This window comes from Manacus vitellinus, unplaced genomic scaffold, assembly GCF_001715985.3.
Source record: "Manacus vitellinus isolate BGI_N305 unplaced genomic scaffold, ASM171598v3 scaffold_40_pilon, whole genome shotgun sequence".
NCBI classification, from domain to species: Eukaryota; Metazoa; Chordata; class Aves; order Passeriformes; family Pipridae; genus Manacus; species Manacus vitellinus.
The window spans coordinates 3656425-3679763 of NW_021940541.1; the positions used below are offsets into that span (position 1 = coordinate 3656425).

The 23339-nt window shown below is 42.4% G+C and overlaps 1 protein-coding gene across 1 annotated transcript in view; it reads right to left on the reverse strand.

The window, feature by feature from the left end:
• The window catches only part of LHPP (phospholysine phosphohistidine inorganic pyrophosphate phosphatase), a 79823-nt gene extending 56965 nt beyond the window's left edge, over positions 1-22858 (reverse strand). Inside the window, exons 1-5 of the mRNA XM_018078524.2 lie at positions 22839-22858; positions 11318-11505; positions 10932-11085; positions 8445-8508; positions 7081-7173 (exon numbers count right to left, since the gene is read on the reverse strand). Of these exons, the coding sequence (XP_017934013.1) occupies positions 7081-7173; positions 8445-8508; positions 10932-11085; positions 11318-11505; positions 22839-22843 (504 nt within the window). The 5' untranslated portion in view covers positions 22844-22858. The remainder of the gene's footprint in view (positions 1-7080; positions 7174-8444; positions 8509-10931; positions 11086-11317; positions 11506-22838) is intronic.
• Positions 22859-23339: the final 481 nt, after the last annotated feature.

Here is a 23339-nt window from a genome sequence, read left to right on the forward strand (position 1 = left end):
AAAAGAAGGTAACTGGGTGTGCTAAGATTTGTCTGTGTCTGATGAAAACTTACAGTATGGACAGAGCACCTTCCTACCTGTTAAAGATTCTTATTAAATCAAAGTGCATCAATTAATATCTTTTTGACAACCACATCTACAAAATTTCAAGTGCTTATTATCATCCTGCATTAAAAATTACTACGTTGATTTTATTCTTCAAATTGAAAATGGTTGGTTTTATAGTTTAAAAAAACCCAATATATACACAAAACAGTAATCTACCATTAATAATCAAAAAATCAGCTTTACACCTTCCAAAGGTGTTCTGCATTACTCTGAAGAGAACAGAGGCAGCACTTAAAAGCAGGGAAACAAAGCAGCTCCGAAAATCTGTAATCTGGTTTATCAATCCAATTTTAAAGCTTGCTTTTGTACCTTTTGTATCAAAGTTGAATTTTATCTAAAATACATTAATTAATTGCGCCTTTAGCCATTTGCTTTTCATCTTGTTGACTCAACCTCCTGCTTCATAAATGTAACTGCCCACCTTTCACAACCTCAGTACCTTGCAAATCCAGACATTCTTGCCTGAATTTCCATCCCTTCCAAGTACTTTTGATTATTTTCATACCTGCACATCAGACACACGGAGTCACTACGCAAAGTATTTCTTGTTTTACAGAAGAAATTGCTCTGAGTGGTTTGAGCTTTTCCTGGGGTCTCTCATGATGGGTCCCTGCCTCACGTGTGGGTTTAGGGAGTTAATGGGATGTTTGCAAAGGATCAGGATTGCCTGGAGCAGCACTGGGGGGACTCTGCTGGGCACACACAGAGGCCAACCCAGCATTTCTCCATCTGTGGAGAACTGATAAACAGGCCCTTGTCAGAGAGGTCGTGGGAATGTGGTGCACAGGCAGAAGCAGGGAATTCTATGGGAATGCTGAGCCTTTCCATTCAGCTGGCTGCAGCTTTAAGGTCAAAAACATATAGGAAGACTGCATTGCAGGTGCCATTCCAGTTACCAGTTCTGTTTAATACAAAATCCTCCTCTTCCTTTGCCTTCACATGGAAGCAGCTTTTTTCACAGAGCACACCAGAGCCAGTTCATCTGTGTCACTGACTCTGTGAGCTGTCTGCTGGGCAGCACTAAACCATACATACCAAGGAAGGCTAAAAATGGTAAAGCTCCAGAGCTATTTTTATTAATTACCTAATTGCAACGGGATCTTCTCCCACTTACTGCATAGCATGTAAAGGAAATCTCAGGATAAACCCAAATTTTCTGAGAGTATTCATAAACCAAACTGACCTAGCAACACGTAAACCTGTGACACCTCCATGTTAAAAACTAAATGCTCCTTTGAGTAATATATGAGCTGGGATGTGTAACATTATAAATAGTAGTGACCAGCCCAGTCTATCTGCCAGGTTGTTTTTGAACAGTATTCACATGAGAGATGGTGACCACCCTCAGGGGAGGGGATGGAACAGGACACTCTTTCAATGTCTGGTACCACTGAAGTGGTTTATTTTGAAACAGTTTATATATGCCTACCTTTTCTTCCTTCTGCCTGGAAGAGCCACTACTGTGGAGGTGCTTTGAGAGGTTCCTTAGGCAGTAGAGAGATATAAAGACTTGTGACAAAAAGGCTGGAGCTGGGAAAAATATAGGGGAAGAGCAGGAGCAGGCTTTGGGAGAGGTAGCTCTGCCTTTTCAGCTCTGCTTTCAAACCCATTCAAAGCCACCAGACTATGCAGGGCTCAACCTTGCCCATCCTTCCATTTTTGGACCATTTTCCTTATCCACTCTGCTCATGGAAACACATGTGTTCCTAAAAGGATGCCCTCTCCTGTAGATAGTTCACCTTTCCTTGTCACTCCTCCAAAAAAGGAACCCAATATGAAATGAGGAGAAAATGATGGGTTAAATTTAAGAAATTAGTAAATAAAGCAGGAATGCATGGATAAGGAAAAGACAATAATCCCACTCATGCAGAGCTGCACAGGACAGGGCAACACAGCTCCAACCAACCAGCATCACCAATCTCTCCCAAGCTGCTCCAAGATATTTAATCACTGTCTTTGATAGTTTATACTCCCTTCTTCTTACAAAATTCCTTCCAACACCTCCTTGAGGGAGAGAGGGAACTGCATGCCTTTGCTCAGCCTGAGACTGGATGTTCAGGATGAGATTTCCGAAACAAAGGCAATTTCAGTCCTGTGTTCTCACAACCCTAAAAATGAATTTCCTCTGACAAAGGGAACGGGCAGAGTAGGGCAGCCCAACAAACAGTCTCTTGCCCACCAGGGCTGTATTTTACCCAGCCAGAGAAGTTTTCCTGCAAGACTGTGGCAGCTCTGTGAGTGCAGCTGCAGCTGAGCAGCGATGCCTGTCCAGGCCAGCTTGTGGCATACGCATACAAAAATGTACTCCAGCCCCCAGGGACTTCACAGATTTACTATCGGTGAAGGGCAATAATCACTAAAGGAGGAGCAATTATTCCCAAATCATTTAGGATTTAAAAAATCATTGGCAAGAAGATAGAGGTCAAAAGGTGCGCTGTCAAGGGAAATAAAAAAACTCTACCTGTCAAACCTGGGTTTAACTTCCTCTCTGACTGCAATATGGTAAGAAGAGAGAGAAAGATATAAAACTGAAAGGTCACATACCCACTGAAAGCAGGAATTAAAAGATCCCCGTCTGTGTTCACATTTTACACAGGGATCACACCATTAATTTGTTCAATCCTTCTGCAGGAGTTACTTTTTTTAGATCAGCTACAAATTTACTAAAAAGAAGGGAAAAAACACAGTGAGTCTCTCCGGTTTCAAGACAAATCATCAAAGAATCAGGATGATGTGATTTATATTTCCCTAAGCCACGCAGCTGGTGAGAGATGGTGAGTTTGGTTTACACAGTGAACTAAGCACACATGGGCCATAGCTGAGGGAAGCCACTGCTCTTGAAGGGTCCCCATCAAACCCAACCCCTGTTGGGGGTGATCACAGGGGACATGAACATGACCTCCAAGAATTTGGGAGTGGGAAGGCACAATATATTCCCCACAGGTCAGCAATCTTATTGGTGCTGTCTGTGCCACGGACCCAGAGCTGAATGGAGGTGGGGGCCAACCTTTTTTACCCACAGAAGCGGCCAAAGCTAGTAAAGTCTTCAGAGATGCTGCTGGGGTGGTGAATGGGAACCTCGGGTAATTTTTGTTTGCAAACAGAGCTCTAGCAGTCACTAAAATCACAGGAAAGTGTCTGATCAGAAAACAAAACATGCAGTAAGAAAATGAATGAGGCAGAAAGATAAGAATATCCTGATTTACCCAACCATGCTCGTGTTGCAGGGCAGGGTTTACTAGGATGAGCTCAGACACAGTACTCTGGAGGATGCAAACAGTGAGATGCACAGAAGGCAGTGTGCTAACTTCACCAGAATACTGAACACAGAGTCAAACATATTTATGCCTAAACAGATTTTTGCCATAGGCTTGATAGCATTAATCAAGCTAAATGTGCCAGGGCCATAAGGAAATAAAGCTTATACACCAAATCTTGATTAACGTATTAAACCCCCTTACAGAAGAAATACGACACGTTTGCTTTTCTCCCTGTTCTCCTTGGTCCAAGTGGTAATCTCCCAGGCTTCAGGAGCCCATGTTATGTTAATTATGTTTCTGTCTCAGATTTCCAAAAGCTGCAGGGCCAGCCAGGTTTCAAAAAGCTTTCAGCAGGACTGAAGTTTGAATCTTCACTCAGCCAGTTCACGTTTCCTTCGGAGGTGGGAAATCTTCCCCTGTCGTGGCCAGTGAGCAACAAGGGGACACTGGCACGACAGCAGGTTGTCTGTGCCACTCTTGGGTGACCTCCCTCTGCTCTCATGCACCACTAACTCCCACCTGAGACTTGCAGGTGGCAGAAATGGGAATTGGTTAACTACCAGTAGTTTATGGACTCCGGTATGACCTGCCATAACTCCCATTAAAACAGGACAATTTGCTACAGAGAGAACTTTTTATGATTATATAAAACTACCAGAACCTTAACATTATTTAGGTTTTATTGTAAAGCTGTAAAAATCATCCACTGTGACAGCTGCCTTAAAACATATGAATTAGGCATTTCAGTAACCTTTAAGATGTGTTATTCTTTGTCATATTACTGAATTGTAAGATAGGTCTGGTTACCTCTAAGAGGTTTAAATTTCCAATCTATTAAAGTAATACCAGCAATCTGTTATTTCTAGGCCATTGAGGAAAGGTTAAAATGAAAATTGGACTTTGGGGAGTTCCTCCCATTCTAAGTGCAGGCTGAAAACATCTCAGCAGCAGAAGGCAAAGTCGGGGTCTCAGTAAGAAGCAGTTATCAAGGGAAACGACTGGTGATAACTTTATTGATTAAAGCAGCTTGAGGAATTTCAGAATTGCCATTGTCTAGAATTACTGTGGTGAGACAGCTTTATTAAAAAGGTATTTTTCATTAAAAGTCAGGGGAAAGAAAATTGTAATATGTTTCCAAAAGCACAGCTCATCTAAAATGGTTTAATGATGGTTTGGATTAAATGCATTCTACAGGTGGAATAAATTACTGGCAAACATTTTGTAAAAGTAAAGGCAAGTCAAACCAGCCCTTGTCATGTCACTACAAATGCAGAGAAGTACAGTTCATCCAGGAGAAAGATTAAAATGTAATACATTGTATTACAGGAACTTACTGAAGTGAATATACTGAGGTTTTAAACAGAATATACTGAGGTTTTATTATTATGTTCCATGAACTAAACCAGCCTGCAAATCCTTCTCAAAAGAACACTAAAGTTGCAAGGTCAAGCACTGAGAAGTTAGAAAAAGAATAAATAATCTCTGCTTTTCTGTACCCAAACCAAATTCTCCTGAAGTTGACAGGGACCATTCTCTGGTGGGACCATTTTTACCAGGCTGGTGATGCATTAAATGAGATTTGTTTCCCAGGACAAAGTTTCTGAGACAGGAGTTCTGCTGTTGCATCCCTGCAATGATACCTTCCCTCACTGCCATGGGCTGACATGGTCCTGGCATTCCATGAGCCGGGAAAAACAGTGTCTGAGGAAAACTGCACCTCTCTGCCCAGGAAAAAGGACAAGCGATGCCACTACGCAGGGTTACCAGAATAGAAAACTCAGGAATAACACCTTCCCTCCTACTCCTGCAAACCAATCATTTCTGATATGAGCAGAAAGGAAACACAAACCTTTATGTATGTGATTTACACAAACAGCATCCAAGGTGGTTTGTGGTTGGGTTTTTGTTTGGTTGGTTTGTTTGTTTGTTTGTTTTGTTTTGTTCTTGTTTCCAGCTATTTTTTTTTTCCAAATGCCACTCTGTGGCTGAAAAGGATTTGGGTGTTTGTTGGTTGGGTGAATGGTTTGAATAATTTCCATGGCTGTAACTGGGATATTAAGTTCAAGCTGAGTTATCTTGTAACTGGAAAGATGTGGACAAACCAAAGGGAGCACAGGAAAGAGCCAGAGGGAGAAAACTGAGGGAAGCTGCTGAGAGCTAAACCACACAGTTTTAGTAAAAGACAACTACTGTAATGATAAAAAGCCTACAGATAACTGGAGAGAGAAAACAGCCAGGAAGGCAAGAAGTTATTTGTTGTTAATTAGAGTAAAACTAGAAATAAGGAGATCCAGTTTAAAAGGGAAGTATTCCAATGAATCTCAGGAAAAGCTGCCTGCACATAAAACCTGAACACTGTCCCTGGGGTACTCACAGCAGCCTGGGTGTTTGGCTCACTGAAAACTACTCTGGACCAAACATTAATAAATGTGGAGCAGGGAACATTCCTGCACTGGGAAGGAGATGGATTAGATGGTCTACCAGGTCTTTTCCATCTCCCCACTCTATAATAAAGTACAACTCAAGCACATACTGAATTACAGGGCCATAATTTCATCTCCAGGCTCGAGGGACCTACAAGGCACCCAAACTTTGCTCCTGTTGTTTATAATGTCACCCAAACCCCCCTGATGGAATTATTACGTTGTAATTCACTGCTGTTTGTGAGTCATCTCATACTCATCCTTATGCCCTGTGTGACATAACAACAAATCAATAAAGGGGAGACAACTGGGGACAGCTACAGAGAGGGGGGGAAATGGGCTGTATATGGAAGCCCCACACATTCAGCACGTTTCTGGAAAGCCAGTAATACAGGAGGAGGTTTTGGGTCAGTCAGCAAAATTATAAAATATTTTACTTCTGCTTTTCCTTTTACTAAAAGAAAGGTAATCAGTGCAACACTAAAGGAAAAAAAAATAACATTTTGGCTTCAATTCCACTGTTCTGCAGCCTCCAGTCTCCAAGTGTCTCTCTCTCTCTCTCTCTCTCTCTCTCTCTCTCTCTCTCTCGTGAGGCAAAAATTCTTCCATAATTCCCTGGGAAACCTAGCTTCTGTTCTTTTGTATTGTTTTCTTTAGCTTCCAAATAAAGGAATTTCACAAAAGAAGTGTTCTTTGGAACCACATGGTTTGGGAGGAAGGTGAATATGACAGCACAACACAACAACGTTGTGGAAGGAGAAACTACAGCAGAGGTGAGGAGGGCACAGGCCAGAAGAAAGACAAACTGACACTGGGAATAAAAAGGGAAACAGCAGGAAGTTAAAAAGAACCCTGAAAAAGGTAGATAAAATTATGTCACACCTTTCAGGAGGGTGGTAATTATGAACAGGGAAGGAGAAATTCAACCTGTTAGCATTTACCCTCTTGGTTGTCAATTCTCTTTTGTCTACTTCACATTTTTGACAGAATGAGCAAACATAGGTTTTTCCCCTCTGCAGTATTTTTTTAACAACTTTTCCTTTCTATTCATTTGGGGTTTTTAAGTAGTTCATAGGAAGATCTTGAATATAAATATCTCTCTGCACCACATGTAACACACTGCATTTGGAAAAAATATTTGCATATCCACCCAAAGTTTACCATGCCCTCCTGGTCACATTCCCTTCAGGCTCTTCTGTAGCTTTCCAAAGTTATAGTAAAGCAGAAAAAATGCATCAGTGGGCATAAATGTATGGCACAGCCCGTGGTCAGAGCATCTGAAACCTTACCTGCTCTGCTGGAACTCCCATTTCTGCCAGGGCTGACTCAAAAAACCTTTTTGATGGTTTTCCCACTACCTCAGCTTGAACATCACAAGCATACTGGAAAAAAAGAAGAGAGAAACACAAAAAAATGCTGATTGGAAAAGCATTTGTTCAACTCCATAATTCCAGTTACAAAAACTATGTGATTATTGATTTTTGCCCTTAAATAACACAACGGATCAGTGGCTGAAGTTAAACATCAGGGAATTTGGATATCAGAAGTGGTTGAAGTTCTCTGGCAGAAAAGAAATTCTTCTTGAAACATCTAAAATTACAAATCTTTTACATCCTCCATCATGGAACAGTCTTCAAACTCAGCTCCAGTGTTGCACATTTTTTAGGAGTATCACTCTTAGAGACATAACAAATATCCTTTATATGAAATTATCAAAAGTACCGGAGGGTCTTAAAAAGTGTAGAGGGTTTCTTCAACCACCTGGCTTAATTTTAATGGTTCAAGTGACCAGCCAGATTTGGAAAGTTACATTTTCCTGCAACTAAATATCAGTGCTATGCCAAAACACTTGTTTCTAGCTTGTTCCTAGACAAGAAGCCTGAACTTAATCTGGGAGGCAAAAACTCTCCCCCCAAACTCAAATAGACACAAAATTAATGTGCTACAAGTATATGTTATATAAGTATACAAGTACAAATTAATTGCTACAAGTATATGTTATATAAGTATACAAGTACAAATTAATTGCTACAAGTATATGTTATATAAGTACACAAGTAGACACTGTATATGTTCTGTGTTTATTTATTACCCTGTTTTGTCTTATTCTCTGCATTCACTATGTACTTTTTTTAATCTCTCTTCAAGCTTATAAAAGGGAAAATAAAGATTCTCTCCTTCTCTCCTTGGCTTATCAGTCGGGTTCCGGTTCTGCACAGATTTAATCAGGTTTAAAAGCAGGATTGACCTTGAATAAGGGCCTTTTGCTGCAAACTGTCAAGGGCTAGGGCTGTGTCAAAAACAACACTGCACCAAACATAAAATGGACCTCTTCAGGTTCTCTTGGATATCTCGCAGACAACATTCCATGTTTTCCTTTTCTGGCTCCTTCTTTCAAGGGCCTTGCTTCCAAAAAAAAAGGTGCCAAAACGGTAAAAGTTCACATTTTAATTAAAAAAAAAAATTAATAAAAAGAACAAAGGCAGAAAACAAATGAATCCGCCCATCTTTAGAATGCAGCAAATGAGTCTCCCTATCTGGGGGAACTCCCTCCACCAAGGTGAGTAATTACAGAAGATGGCCCATATTTCTACCAGTTACTCTTTTAACAAGGTGCACAGAGCGAGTAAGCATAATTCAAGCCATAAAATACCTCCAATGCCTTCATATATGCTCCAACATCAAGTTTCAGACCATCGGTTTCTTTATAGTAGCGTCTGGAAATGGAAGTGATAAAGTTCCCATGAAATGAAAACGTTGGCAGTTAAACACAAAGAAACCACATTTTATTATTTCTCTGCCTTTATGGGTGTCCATATGGCTGCAACAAAAAGTCAAGCAATCAGAAAATCCAGAGCCTTAATTTAGCACCGGGAATTAGGGAAAGGACAGGCTCAGCACCACGCAGTGCTCGGGGAAAAGATCTCAGACCAGATGCCCATCTGGGACACAACTCCACTGGTTCAAAGGGATTTCAAGGAGCTCATATGAAGGATGAACGTGTCCAGTGTTTTAATGCACAGTGACAGAGACCCCCTGGCAGATAAAAGGCTGGCACCAACCAGCATCTGTGACCCCTTCAGTGATCTAGAAGGAGACCCCAAACAGTTGAGCACCATCACCTCCCACATGAGGAAAGCCAAGACACTGTTTGTTGTGACTAAGAAAGCCCTCTAAGCCATATTTTGTTCCTTCTAAAAATGGCCCTATTGCCATGAAGCTTATGAAATTAGATATTATCTTTACAGTGTTTTTCTAGAACAGCAATTCACACTAATGTAGGTCTTCCAAGCTCTCCTGATCAGAGCAAAGACAGGTTTCTATATGAAAGGAAAAAAAGGTAGGATGAGCAGCCAGTAAGATTTTATGCCTTATCCTTCTGCCATTTTCGATTATTCAGCATAGCCTTCCTTTAAAATGACCACTTGACCTTTGCTAGAACAGCCATTAACCTTCTATAGTCTGGCGTAAACAGCTTAATTTTCTGACAGTGGCATGACAGAAGAAATTACAAAGCCAATTCCCACTCTCAGCCCAAAACAGATGCTAAATGTAAATCACTCCATTTTCAGGAGGAGGGCATTCTGCTTCAGTGACTCTGACACTTTGGTTTTCTATGGAATGAACTAAAACTTCGACCAAAACCAACCTACTTGCCCACCTTGCAAAGATCCATCCAATTGTGCCAGTTCTGCACTTTAAAAACAAAGCTGACTGGTGGCTGGGTTTTCTATATGGCCCTTTGCATCAACAAGGCTTCTGTAGTCAGGTGAACAATTCTTGCAATTTATAATCTCCCTTCTCCAAATCAGAGAACTCACCAGAGAACTCATAGTCACATTGCCTAAATGATCAATCATTAAAGGAAAAGGTCACGGTGAAAAATGAGCTCTGAATATCCAAAAAATCTACATTTTTACAGGAAAAATAATATTTAAAATTAGTAGCAACAAGTCTGGGTTTTAATTAATTTATATCAACAAATGACCAAACAAAAACTTTTATATGCACAGGGTACAAAGGCGTTTTTTGCATTAAACACACTACAATTCCTAAAGAAAGGTTGATTCTATATTCCTTTCTGAAAGATGATATTACATAACACAAAACCTGGTTATTTTATGCACATCAGCCATTCTGCTGTGGGCTCAACATTTTCTCCTTATCCTTCTGAGAAGCAGTAAGGATTTTTCACCCGTGCTGTAGGATTAGAGCGTGAGTGTCAGGTGAGGCAACACAATGAATTTAACTGCTCCTTCCCACTGATAAGTTCTACCCAGCTGGATCAATAACCTACAAACTATGGAGGGTTTTCATGCCCATTATGGTCTATTGAACCACTGAGAAAAGTTGTCACTACAGTTTCCCCAAGCTAAACGTGCCCAGTCTTTTTAAAGCCCATGCATCACACAACAGATAAGAATAACTCCTGCAAGGCTGTTGGGATTTGGCATTATTCAGCACTGGCATTAATAACCTCCTGTTTAAAAACCTCAGAACACATATAAATTAACTGTTTTTAGGAAAACATTCAAACTTGCTGACTGGATTTTTCCTGTATGTGAAAGCAGGAGATCAAAATTTACCTTTAATGGACAGAGAATAATTAAAAATATTGCTTGATATTCAAACTATAAAAAATATGGATCTGTCTCTACAAAAGCACCAAAAGCATCAAACTGCATCAGAGACCTACACCAATAGCCCTTTATCCAAGCATGGCCTGTTGGATTTTTGGGTTTCTTTCACTATTAAAAATCATTTATATTCAGTTCAGCCTACAGGCAGCAGTTAAACCAACGTTTCTCACCTCTGAGATCTTGCAGGAGCAAAGACAAAAAGACAAGCAATGCCTAAAATCCTGCTGGCCTCTTGCAATACTCACTCTCTTGGGGGTTGCACACATCATAATCCAAACTCTCCATTATTTCTGTGGGTTTTTAAGAGGCTCTCCTAAAGCAACAAAAGTCCTCTTCGTTGACAGGTATCTGAGCAGATCAGACTCTCAGCCCAGACAAACATATTAACTACTTCAAAGCTGATACTATGAATGCCCACACCAATTTCTAGCCTCCATTAAAGACACTGGTGAAAATTTAAAAATACAAAGACTTGAGGGAAAAAACAGAGCTTAACTCACCCTCTTCCAAGGGAGATCAGGACAGGCTTCTCCATCCCAATCAGAACCCGGAAAGCTTCATTAAGGTTTGCATAGGTGAAGTTTTCTGCTGCATCTCCAAGAACCACACAGTTCGGGTTTGTTTTATCGATCTCGGCAAATTCAGGCACAAGATCTACAGAAGGAGGAAAAAAAGAAAACTAATCACAAACCCCTCACCATTTCAGAGCCCACTGAATTGATGGTGTTTCCTCAGATTTGTGTTTTCCTTTAAGTCTGGATCAACTGCTCTTCAGACCTCCCTGTTCAAGACTGGCTCCTGTACCCTCATCTGCCCTGTGACAAAGAGCCAAACAAACCCTTTCCCACCCCTCCAGGTGTCCCAGCACGTGTTGCAGTTGTCCCACCGTCGTGCACGAGCAGGTGTGGCCTCAGGCCTCGCTCCTTCAGGATGTGGCAGGCTGCTGGGGCTGGGGCCGTGACCTCGGACACGGACACGTCAAAGCCCATCCCCTGGAGCTTCCTCACGAAGTTCTCGCGGGTGGCCTGGGTCTCGTTGGTGCACAGCCGCAGCTTCAGCCCAGACGCTTTGATCCTGGGGAGGGAGAGCGGTGCAGGGGTGAACTGGGCAGGGAAAACAAGCTCAGGGCACCAGTTTTGCTAAAAATTATATTAAGGTGATACTCCAGAACGGGAGCAGACACACCTAAAATACTGATTCTGGGCACTGCAGCTGCAGTTTCGACGTGCAGAGCCGCTGCCAGAGCATGTAGCTCTGTGTACCCTCTGGAGTACAGAGCTGAGCTGGACAGACAGCACAGGGGATGTCCACCACCCCCAGAATACCCCAGTGTGTCAGGCACACACTCCCTCCACACATAAAAACACTTAAATCTAGTTCCTTTCCTTTAAACTGGTCCATGGATGCCATCACACCCGACCTGAAGGCACTGCACAGCAGCAGCTGGTGTGATACCACTGGCCCTTGACATCTTAACTTGGATTTTCACCTTTCCACTTACTGATCACCTGCTGCAGGCAACAGCAAGGCTTGGCACCTCTGCAGACTGCAGGTGAGAGGTTAGTTGCAGTGATGCTTGCAGCAACACTGGCATGGACTCAGTTACTTTTGTCGTTACATCTCTCATAAAACACCTGTGCTGTTACTTGGTGGGTAATCCTGAAAAATATGGTAGTTCAACTGATTCATTAATAAATGTTTCTCAGGGGAAGAAAACATGGCCACAAGTGTCCAGAGCCAAGGACTGGTATTCTGCAAAAGTTGTGTTGATGCCTCATCCCTGGAAGTGTTCAAGGACAGGCTGGACGGGGCTTGGAGCAACCTGGTCTAGTGGAAGGTGTCCCTGTCCAGGGCAGGGGGTGGAACAACAGTATCTTTAAGGTCCCTTCCAACCCAAACCATTTTAAGATTCTGTGAATCTCCTGCAAGTCCTCTCCCTCTGAGTGGCTTTTTTCCTGACCCAAGCTGTGATGACCTATTGGTCACCAAAAGGCCATTTCTGAAAGGATGAGTTTCGAGTTTTCAGCTATTTGAAGACCTGACGTATTTCAAAGTGGCCACGGAAAATCAGAAGCATTGAAAATGTACCACAATTTAAAAAAAAAAAAAAAAAATTGCCTAAGGGACTGTCACTCAGCTCCTCAATATGTAAAAATTCGTAATTTTTGTCAGATTTCGTGTGAAGGTGTGTATAATTATCTTTGAGGACCTGAGCTCATGCAGGTTCAGATACCTAGGTAAATCTGGCACTAGGCTTATAAATTCTTATTAAAATATTATTACTTTTCTTTCTGTTAGGACGAAAAAGGTCTTTTCTATTAAGAAAGTCCCTGCACTGATTCTCAAGACAACAAAATAATGCTGGGTTTGTTTTCTAGGGAAGATGACCTCAATTGGTTGGTTCAAACACCAAAACCACCTTGAGGCAACGCATCCAATGACGAACTTTCTGTCAAAGGATTCTTGGAAATCTGGTCCTGACCCAGAGAGGCCCTTCTACTCATTAAAACTGCACGCCAGTGTCCTCTTTCATAACGCTGGTGATTCATTTCTTTCTTATTATTTGTCTTTCCTAATCATAGATATGCGAATTATCAATTACACTTAGTGGTTAATTGCCCTTCATAAAGATAGCTTTTCTATTTTAAATTAGGCAGTTAATATATTGTAACTAATAGCATCCACTTGTACATTATAAATATATCTTCACTGATTGGAGCACTGAATGTGAGATTCACTCACAAGTTAATGAAGCAATTGAGTGAAGAAGTGCAGGGTGTACCCAGGGAATAATTATTGTTAATGAATTATGATGTGACCTTCTCAGAACAATGAACAATTGGTGTGACAGTGAGATGACAGTATTCCACATCTGTTATTCGAGACACGGTTTCAGCTGGAGTTTAAAAGCAAAGCAGTGTAATTTGGATACATAACGAACTCTAACAGAGTGTGCCATGGTTAAAAAAAATATTCTAAATGCAAAACCTATCTGCACAGTCCTGGGGAAAACAAAAAATCCCATGAATCACAAGTGCCTGGAAGCAGAACTTTGTTGAATGAGAATCTATTCTTTCTCCTCTTAAAGGTCAACAACACGAATCCAAGAACAACGCTAAACACTGACTTGCACAGACAAACAAACACCCTCACAGGTCAGCTTGGGGAAAGCAAAGACTCACTTTTCCTGCACTACAAACTTAAGTTCTTTCTCAGCATTTTAGATGAAAAACAGAGATACACTTCTGAAAGGCTTGACCAAAGCAGGAGCAGTCTGGAATCATCCCCGACTCCCACCATCACTTATCACCCCAGCAAACCAGCTCAGGAAATGCTCAGGTGAGGTCTACAGAGTGTTAGACCAAGCTGGACAGAAAATGGGAGTCTATGTGAAAAGGACTTTTGAAAATATCCCAGAACACTAAACAAAAGAAAAATCAACAAAAACTCCAGAGGAGACTTATTTCTACAAAAATATCTTTCCAATGTATTGCCAGCTTTTCCTTCCCAATGAGCACCCTAAAAAGACTTCCTGCTACTCTCTGTCAATCCTTTTATGGAACAGTCACACTTGCTGGTGTGTGCATAATTACACACACACACACTGGGATGAATCCACCCCTGGATGCTCAGTATCAGCAAACACACATCAGCAAACAACTATTAACTCAGAGCTTAAATAATTAGGGAGAGCTTTTACCAACATGGGGGAAATCCTGGCTGCAGTCGTGTTTACAGCAAAACTCTCCTTCAGTTTTCCTGGTCAGGTAGGTTTTGCACCAGGAGGAACTAAAAGAGGTGGCTTGAAGGTCTCTGTCTGACAGGGGAGATGCTTTGCTCTGTGAGTCTATACTACACTGGGGGCACGGCTGCTGAGCTGGCCAGTTTAATGGGAAACCTCCAGGCTCTGAACTGACCTGCTGTTCATACCTCTGGAAGCACGTGCAGATCAAGTTACTGCAATTTCCAGTGCTGGCAAGTGTGGGGACGTCGGGAGAAGAAAAAAGAACAAGATTTGTAATGTGATGTCTTATAAGATAAAGAGCAAGGGATTAGATGAGTGCAGGCACAGAAGAATGAGGCACCAGCAGATGAAATACATAACACACGTTTTATCAAGATCTCCAGTGTATTACAGATTTCTCAGCAGTTTTATTACAGAGGCGCAAGTACACCCAGGAAACCCAGTCAATCAAGGCTTCAGCTGACTTCCATACATCCTGGCCGTGATAAAGATCCCACTCCAACTCCATAAGCAGCAGGAATCAATCCTGATTCGAGCACGAGCCGAGCACATGGACAGGCAGCACTGTGCTTACGCCATAGGGACTCAGCATGATCCAGGCAGCTGTGACATCCCAAGGCTGCCTCTAACTCCATGTTTGGGGCCATCCACAGGCTCAGCATGGATCAAATCCACTCACACCACTCCTAATGCCCACGAGCAGAAACAGGCGAAACTGAACTTGAAGGGAGAGCAGCTTCTGACCTTTCGGGGTGTCACAAATGGCAAACTCAGCTAAAAGCATCTCTGTGGCAAAACAAACCTGTTGTATCCCTTCTCAGAGGGCACAGCAGAGCAGGCAGGGCAGCAGGGAGCAGATGGAAAATTCAGCTGTCCCCCTCCAGCACCAGCTCTGCACCGGCTGCCAGGGAAGTGCCACAGCACACAGGCACTGAAGAGAAGCTACAGAGAACGTCCAAACCCAAAATTATAAGCAGACAGATGAACACCAAACTAACACACCAACAGGTAGTAAGGAGTCTTTTTCTAAGCCTTACCACAGGAGGGATTTAAGCCCCCTCCAGATGAAAACAACCCCTCAGACACCCAAACCCAAACCTTAAATACAGACCTGGGGCACCAACCCTGCTCCAGGCACACCATGAGCACAAGCACAGGGAAGAGAGGGATATGAGGGGTTTAATTTCAGCCCTGAGCTGCCCCTCACACTACAGCAGCTCTTTGAACTGACCTTTACCTCATCCTGCTGGAGCAGGACACGAGGCTGAGTGACAATGTCCCACAATGCAATTACCATGCGTCAGATGAGCCGGTCCCTTACAAATCACCTCGAACTTTACACATCTGCTGGCTGTCAGCATCTGCCAGGCTCACTCACCCGAAAATAATGAAAAAAACTCTCATTATTGCTCCATAACAGGTAAAGTGTTAGGACAATTATTAGACATCCTCGCTGACCTTGTGCAGACTCAGCCAACTGCCCTCGCCAACCTTTATGGGCAGCCTTTGGGCACACAGAACACAAAAAACTGTTCTTTCAGATGATGTAAAGGTTGTGACACCAGTAGGAAAAGCATTGGTCCTGGAATCTAGGCTGGAAGCCATCACTCCTCAAATTCACATTGTACTGTACATGGCTGAAGGACATGGTAAAAGGCGAAACTTCAGATTTTGGATAGACGCTTTCGTGACAAAGATTTTTCCTAACACAGGAGCAGGAGGAGCAGCAGGTCCTGAGGAGATGGCCGGGGGGGCAGAAAGCAAAACCCTGGAAGAGGCAACAAGCCTGAGCTTGGCAACTGTCCAACGACAACTTCAAAGGGCTTTGGAAGAGCACTAGTTCCGAGATTTCCAGAATTGGCCTTTTATCCTGCTTTTGGTTTTTCAGAGTGTTTTAGGTTTTCTCAATTTAAAAGCAAGCATGCTAAGCACTTATCCTATTTGAGTCTTTTGCATCAGTGGACAAATACCAGTGTGCTCCAGCATAAACCTGCCAGCACTCTCATACCTTGTCTGAAACACAGGGAATCAACAGCACCAGAGAGTTATCTACCTGTAACCAAACAATAAACAAAACCAGGACTTCCTCCCACCTGGGCAGAACTGATATTGTTGCCCTCTGCAAGGGCCAAGGTGCTGGTGCTCCAGGTAAAACATCTCCTGTCAGAAGGGCATGAAGCTGAGCTGAGACAAAACTAAGCATAATGGTCAAAAGTAGAAATGACTTGTCTAGTTACAAGGTCAATACAGAAGAAAGCTTGCAAAGAGCAGAAATTTATACTTCCTTAGCCTGGCTGGCTGATGGAAAACCATAGAACGTGATGTAGCTTTAGACATCGTGTAAAAAACACACTCAAAATGACGAATTAAAACAGGTTTTGCAACAAGAAGTCAGTACTAGTCCTCAACAGTCTGGGTAACAGTGTGTAAAACCTCATCCAGACCACAGAATGGTGAGTGATCAGGGCAAGGAGGGATCAAAATCTCCTGAGCCTTCTGACACAGCTGTCTAGCAGGCAATGGGATGTTTTTCTGGTGCCATGGAAGCCTCCCTTGCTGGCCCTGCCACTTCCAGGGAGTAATTCACCCAAAAAGTCAGCACTGCTCTACACAGAAGGTAAAACTCCCTCTTCCAGACCACGCAACACACAGGTTACCTCCAAGCATCAGATCATGTTATGTTTACAAATCAATGCTAATTCTGAGGCTGATCTTGCAAGTTTTTCCCAGGAGAACCTCCATGGGATCATCACACAGGCCTGAGGATGCAAAAGGGTTCTGGCTGACAGCGATAACCCAGCTGTGGAAATGCCTGTGGGGGGAGTACATTAAAAAGTGTATTTGTGGCAATAATCTATTCTATTTTCTCTTCAAATCTGCTTTCCCATCATTCCAGTGGCGATTTCAACAGCAGCAATTTTTCACCTTTAATTTCATCTTCTGAAACAACACTAATTATTTCAGAAGCCTGAAGGAGGCCAGCCATAAGTGCCTTCACCCATCCTTATATGGCACAACCCTCTCCTAATTCCACAGAAACACTGAACTTCCTTGTGTTTTTTTTCACTTGGTGTGTGCAATGAGGACTGTGGATGAAACCTGGGTTGTTCCTTCTCTATCCCAGTGCCCAAACCTTTCCATTCCTCTGATTTCTGCCATCACAGCTCATCCAAACTGCTTAAATCTTGCTGTCACATCTCTGATGCTACTTTTGTCCCCTGATCTCCTGGTGTTTCCATTCACTGATGTCCTGTCATTGGTCCCAAGTACAGCCAAGCTCATTAAAATTCCCATTCTCTGGTGATCCAGCTTTCTGCTCCATATAGCAAGGCTGGCCTGACAAATCCTTACACACAGCACTGTCTGGCCCCACTCCCTCTTGCATTCTTGTGTCTGAAACTCATCTCTACATCTGCTATCTCACGAGCACAATTTCCTCTCGAGATCCATATGGCTCACCTCTCTCTATATATAGAAGTGGATAATTTGGAGGCAATCAAAAGGAGGGATTGCAAAAGGGATTAAAAAATGGGAGGGTATTACCTTTGAACATGAATAAAAGCAGATTAATAGGTGCATATGAAGGAGCCACGAGAAGAGGCCAATGTTACTTAAGGGTGGGCAAGGGTGACATAAGGAAAGGTACAGTTATAAAACTATACACTCTGGAAACACCACTTTGAGACACTGACAGCAAAAACTAAAAACAAAAAAATCACTAAACTGTAATTAAAAGAAAACTTTAAAAACCCACCAATGTCTTTATTTAGGTATTTTGGTCATATGGAATTTTTCAGGGGTAAAAAACTGGATGTTGCACATCAAAACAAACACAAAGTCCATCTAGCCCTGAAATCTCTAAAAAGGCCAACAAATACAGGTGGATAGCAGCATTACTGCACAAATTATCTGACACCATAAATCACAGTACACCTCCCTGAACAGAAGGGTAGACAATAATACGGCACAACAGTGTAAACTAGAATTAAGTCTTCAATAAAAACAACACATACTTTTGAAAGGAATCTGCAGAAAGGAAGCACAAAGCAGAATATAAGAAAAATATCTCTGGTCCATTACATTCAGTGACAAGATGCATTTAATTGCTGCAGATTACCAAATCAGCTTAATGTATTACACCTGAAAGACTTGAACCACAGTGCAAGTAGGTAAATAAGTAAACTCTGGTAGAGCTTAAATAGTTGGTAAATCTCCACTTTGAAGCTGTCAGGGGGAAAAAAAAAATCAGACCTTTGGGCATTCAGTTAGCATGAATATATTTATTTGTATTAAGCAAAATATTTGTATTGACAATACAGTGAATGATACTGCAGTAGCTTTCATTCTGTGCTAAAAGGGGGTCCCAGGGCTGGGGGTTGAAACTCCATGATCTTCAAAGTCGCTTCCAACCCAAACCATTCTGTGATTCCATGAAAAGCTGAGATTTTTTTGCCTCTGAAGCTGCTATTTACTCCATTAAAAATTCAGTCAAAACAAAGTTATCCTTGTCAGGGTTGAATTCTTAGTTTGTATACAAACAGCACTTGTTTGTAAAGAATTATTTCTATTTCTCAGACCCTAAGGCTTAATGATGTTTAAATTCCAAAAGTGCAAGCACTTACTCATGCAATTTGTGTAGACAGCACATGAGTACCCACAACTTCAGGGACATAGATCTTTTTTTTAAAAAAAAGAACACTGCTGATTAGGAAAACAAGTATGGGTTAGGAACATCCACTGCTCTCAAAAACTGAGGGCATAGCTGATGTTAGAGACCAGAGTGGAGCTGTGACAACTCTGCATCCACTGAGGATCAATTCCTGGATCCCTTTCTGGCTCTGCCATGGAACAGCCATATGACAACACAGAAGTGCTTCATCTTTTTGGGTGTCTACTGTTTCAGAAGGGGCAGTGACACCTACCCTTCTTCAGGATCCACGGGCAGAAAGTGCAGAGAGAGTCAACTACAAAGACAAACAAAAAGATATTTATACACAAGAGTTGGTGTAGTTTATTTGAAAATCTCTTTCTAAGAGAAACAACTCCTCTGCTATCACACCTCCTGAAGGCATGGCAAGCCTTGAAACTCTGCACAGCCTGTGCTAAGCCACGCCTGGGTTATCTTCTGTGACAACAAAGATTTCCTGCTCCCTGTGGCACACACACTTCCAAAGGGCTCTTTGTGAGCTCCCAACTGTCCCACCCGAACCCCCACGCGCTGAATTGCTTTACAGTCCCAGTTCCGCTTGTTCTCCTCGCAATCCTCGCCTTGTTAGACTCTCCAGGTATTTTATTTTAACGGGACTGTCCAGCTGCTCCACAGCCTCCCCGCTCCCCAGATTTCCGCTGCTCTTCTAAAGGACTCAGTGGAAAGTTGTGCCGACAGATGCACAGTCCCGGCCCAACAACAGGATGTTGTAAATGTCCAACTACTGTGTGCTTTTCATATGGATATGCTAATGGACACACTATCAGCACACAGCTGTAAATGCAAATGCCAGAGCACAGGCTGAGCATCTTTTATGGATGTTTAACCACCTTCTGTCTTGTAAGAGACCAGCTCCCTGCTATTTGTAAGATAAAAAGGGACTAGCTCACCTCGTGTCAATGCTGTGTAAATCGATTAAGACAATAAGAGCACAAACACAGAGGCACTGTTAGGGCTGGCTCCAGGACAAGCCTTTAAGTCACCTTTCTGATCTTGTCCATGGGCTTTCTGATCTGCTCCACGGCATCTGCCAGTTAACCACACACACTGAAAAGAGATATGTCTAACTTTGTTATAAGGATTTTTAAAAACAACAACAAATGTATCCCACAGTAAATTAAACAATCAAGAAATGTTATGGATTAAAAGTTTTAAAGGGACAAATAATCTCATCAAGCTGCTTTTGGATTTTTTATTCATCCACTGCTCTAATATCTCCATCTAAAGTCAACAGCAAGAGTCTCTGGAGAATTTAAAGACATTCCTGGCACGGTGGTTCCTGGGTTAAACCAGGGGTGCCAACACCCTTTGGCACACGGGTAAGGTCTGGCTGCCATGGGATGGCTGAGTAATAGGAAGGATCTACAGTCACCTTACCATTTGAGTGCAGCAGAAGGTCTGCTCTGTACAACAAATACTTCTGTGGTTCATCCTTTCAGCCTCTAATTCACCAACTCCCTCTCAGTGCACACTGAATCCTAGGATAAATTTATCAGAGACGTGGGTATATTAGCAATTAATAAAGCATTCCCAGTGGTTACACTTAGTGTTTCACCACTGGTTATACCATCTTGGATAGTGACTGTTGATGCCTTCCTCAGGAGGGTCTCTACAGCACTGGGAAGTGTGTTACTGAATGTCATCTTGCTCAGGATGTTTCAGTGTCCATCAGCTTCTGGGGTCATTTTTCTGCTCCATCTGACTGTACTGTCAGCTAAAAACAAACAAGAGAGAAGCACCCTCCCTGCAGCCACCATAAATATGAACCAGGCCAAATTCTGCTGGCAGAAATTCCATTGCTACTCCCTCAAACACCAACTCAAATAATTGCAGAGCAGAATTTGGCTGAAAACAAAAGAAATAATGCAGCCGACACAGTTTTAAGAGGTTAAAATGGCTTCAGTCACATGAAACCAATGACAAATTAATATGTTTGCTTATCATTTTTATTGGAGTGTACTATATGTTGTTACACTAAGTTAATTGCTGTAATAGTGTGGGAGATGATGTAGCAAGACAGTCTGAAAAGAAGAGGTCAGCAGTCATTTTGTCAGAGTCCCTATCTGTACTATGAGTTATCAAAATGGTATTTAGGGCTCCTATTGGACATATATATGCACTGAAAGATTTTAAACAGCTCTTCTAGCAAAAGACCATGTCAATTTGAATAAGTTATCAAGTTCCTAGCTATCTGCAATTATGACTTTTTAATTGATACAGAAAAAAAAGAAATTAATTTAAAAAGAGCTCCTTTTAGCTTTAATCCATCTGCTTGAAACCACTGAGCTGTACTGTGACGCAGACACAAATATTAATGACCAACTGGCAACAGGATAATGAGTCAATAAAGATTTTAAATGGTGTGAGCTAGAACAATTACCAACCTAATAGGCAGATAAATAAGGCTACTTGACTTTACCCAAGGAAAATGATTATTCTTAACCAGTTACATTGAATGACCTGAACAAAGTGGTTTGGGTTTGGTTTTTTTTTTTTTCCTTCCTGTCACTTTTCCACTCTGCTGTCCCCAATTCCCACAGCTATGACTGCTGCTTCTCCATTGCTTACCAAATCCTGACCAAATGAGATCAACTTTCCCAGTGCAGCTCTCCAGAGCCTGCTGCTGGATTGCATCTCCCAGCCTGCCTCAAAGACCCCCCCAAACCCTTCCAGACAGCCAGACAGGTCAGATTAGCTGCTGAGGGGTTTCTGCAAATAACGAGGAACAAGGGCTTAGACATTTCCAGTATTGCCAGAGAAATCCCATAATTTCTTTAGCCCAAGGCCAGAGTTTTACTGTTGTTTCATCAGCATATTTCTGATAGTGCTGTAAGTTAAACTGCAGTTTACATTGCCTCCATGCAAGAGGGTTCAGCAAAGGCAGTGACAAAGGTTATTAAATGACAGCCTGCAACCTGACAGAAAATGATGCTTAAAAACCTAGGAGGGAAAAACAGTATGTCAAAAGCATCCAGTGAACCACAACACAGGTATTATTGACTATGTCCTGAATTTTAAAGGAATGATCTGATCTCTGGCAGTAATTATGCAGTTGTTGCTATTTATGCTTGATTTGGCCATGCCTGGAGGCCTTGGCTATGATCTGGGCTGTTCCATGCTAAGCACTGCACACATGCAACTCCTTGAAAGACCCAGGTGCCACAGCACTCCCATACAATGTCTTTACAGAAGCAACTTTTCCCTCTGCCTAATATCACTGAATTCCCTTGAACTGCTGCTCTCCCACTGGCTGTCCTGGCACCTGCAGCTTCCACCAGCCAGCTGAGCATCACAAACAGGCCACGAGCCTCTGTAAGCCTTAATCTTGCTTCAAACACTGCTCTCTGACAGCACTGGTAACTCTGATCCTGGAGATGCTTCATCTGCTTCATCTGATGACATCTTCTGTGCCTACTACATGTGTTTCAAGAAGTATGAACAAAGACATTATTATTAAAAAAAAGCAGCAAAGACTTCTGTTATTGCTAGTACATTGGAACCTTCTCCAGTTCTCTAGTTGGTTCCACAAACATTTAGGCACATATTTAACTAACCTCATATGATTAATTTTACTGCTTTCAATATTTCTTCTTGCATATTTTCCTGCTCAATAAAGCACTCACCACAAACTGTGTGTGCGCTGAGTGGCTCCAGATGACAGAAACTGCACAGGTGCTAACCAAGCTGCCAACCTTTCAGGGTTCAGAATTTAGACTTTTAAAACATTTCAAATGGGGTACACACAGCAGCACACAATCACAGAATGGTGTGGGTTGGAAGGGACCTAAAAGTCCATCTAGTTCCCCCTCCTGCCATGGGCAGGGATACCTTCCACTAGACCAGGTTGCTCCAAGCCCTTTCCAGCCCTTGCCACTTGAAATGGACCTGGATTTTCTGTAATGGGTTAGGGAAACATCAATGTAGAGCCAAAAGCCTCTTATACAAACCCACAACCTCATCCAGCAGGGCAGACACACCAATCAATACTTGTCTTTAAATGAAGTTGTAGTCACTGGCCTCATCCTTCTCCTCTGGTCCAGCAGGGCCGGTATAGACACACTTGGCAAGTCAACCTAATTAATTCAAGTTACTTAAATCAAATTTACTTGGCTTGTGTGACATGGATTGCATCACCCAGCTAAAAGGGAAAGAAGTCCCTACCTGTGGGTACAGGGATTAACTCATCCCAACCACACTTTGCTCTGGAGTCACTTCCAAGCTGGACAATCATTAACCCCGGCACGGAAATTCTCCATGTCTGCTGGGTTGCAAGTTTTCCGCGAGAAGTCTCAGCTAATTTGAGAGCAAAGTTAATCAATTTGCAGAAGCACCATGCCAGTGCGTGCAGTATTTTAAAAACGACTGCCGGGGACAGCGTCAGACCTCTCGTGTATCACCTGCCCCTGCTGCGTGTGCGCTGACGACAGCGAACACAACCCCGAGCACGGTGTGATC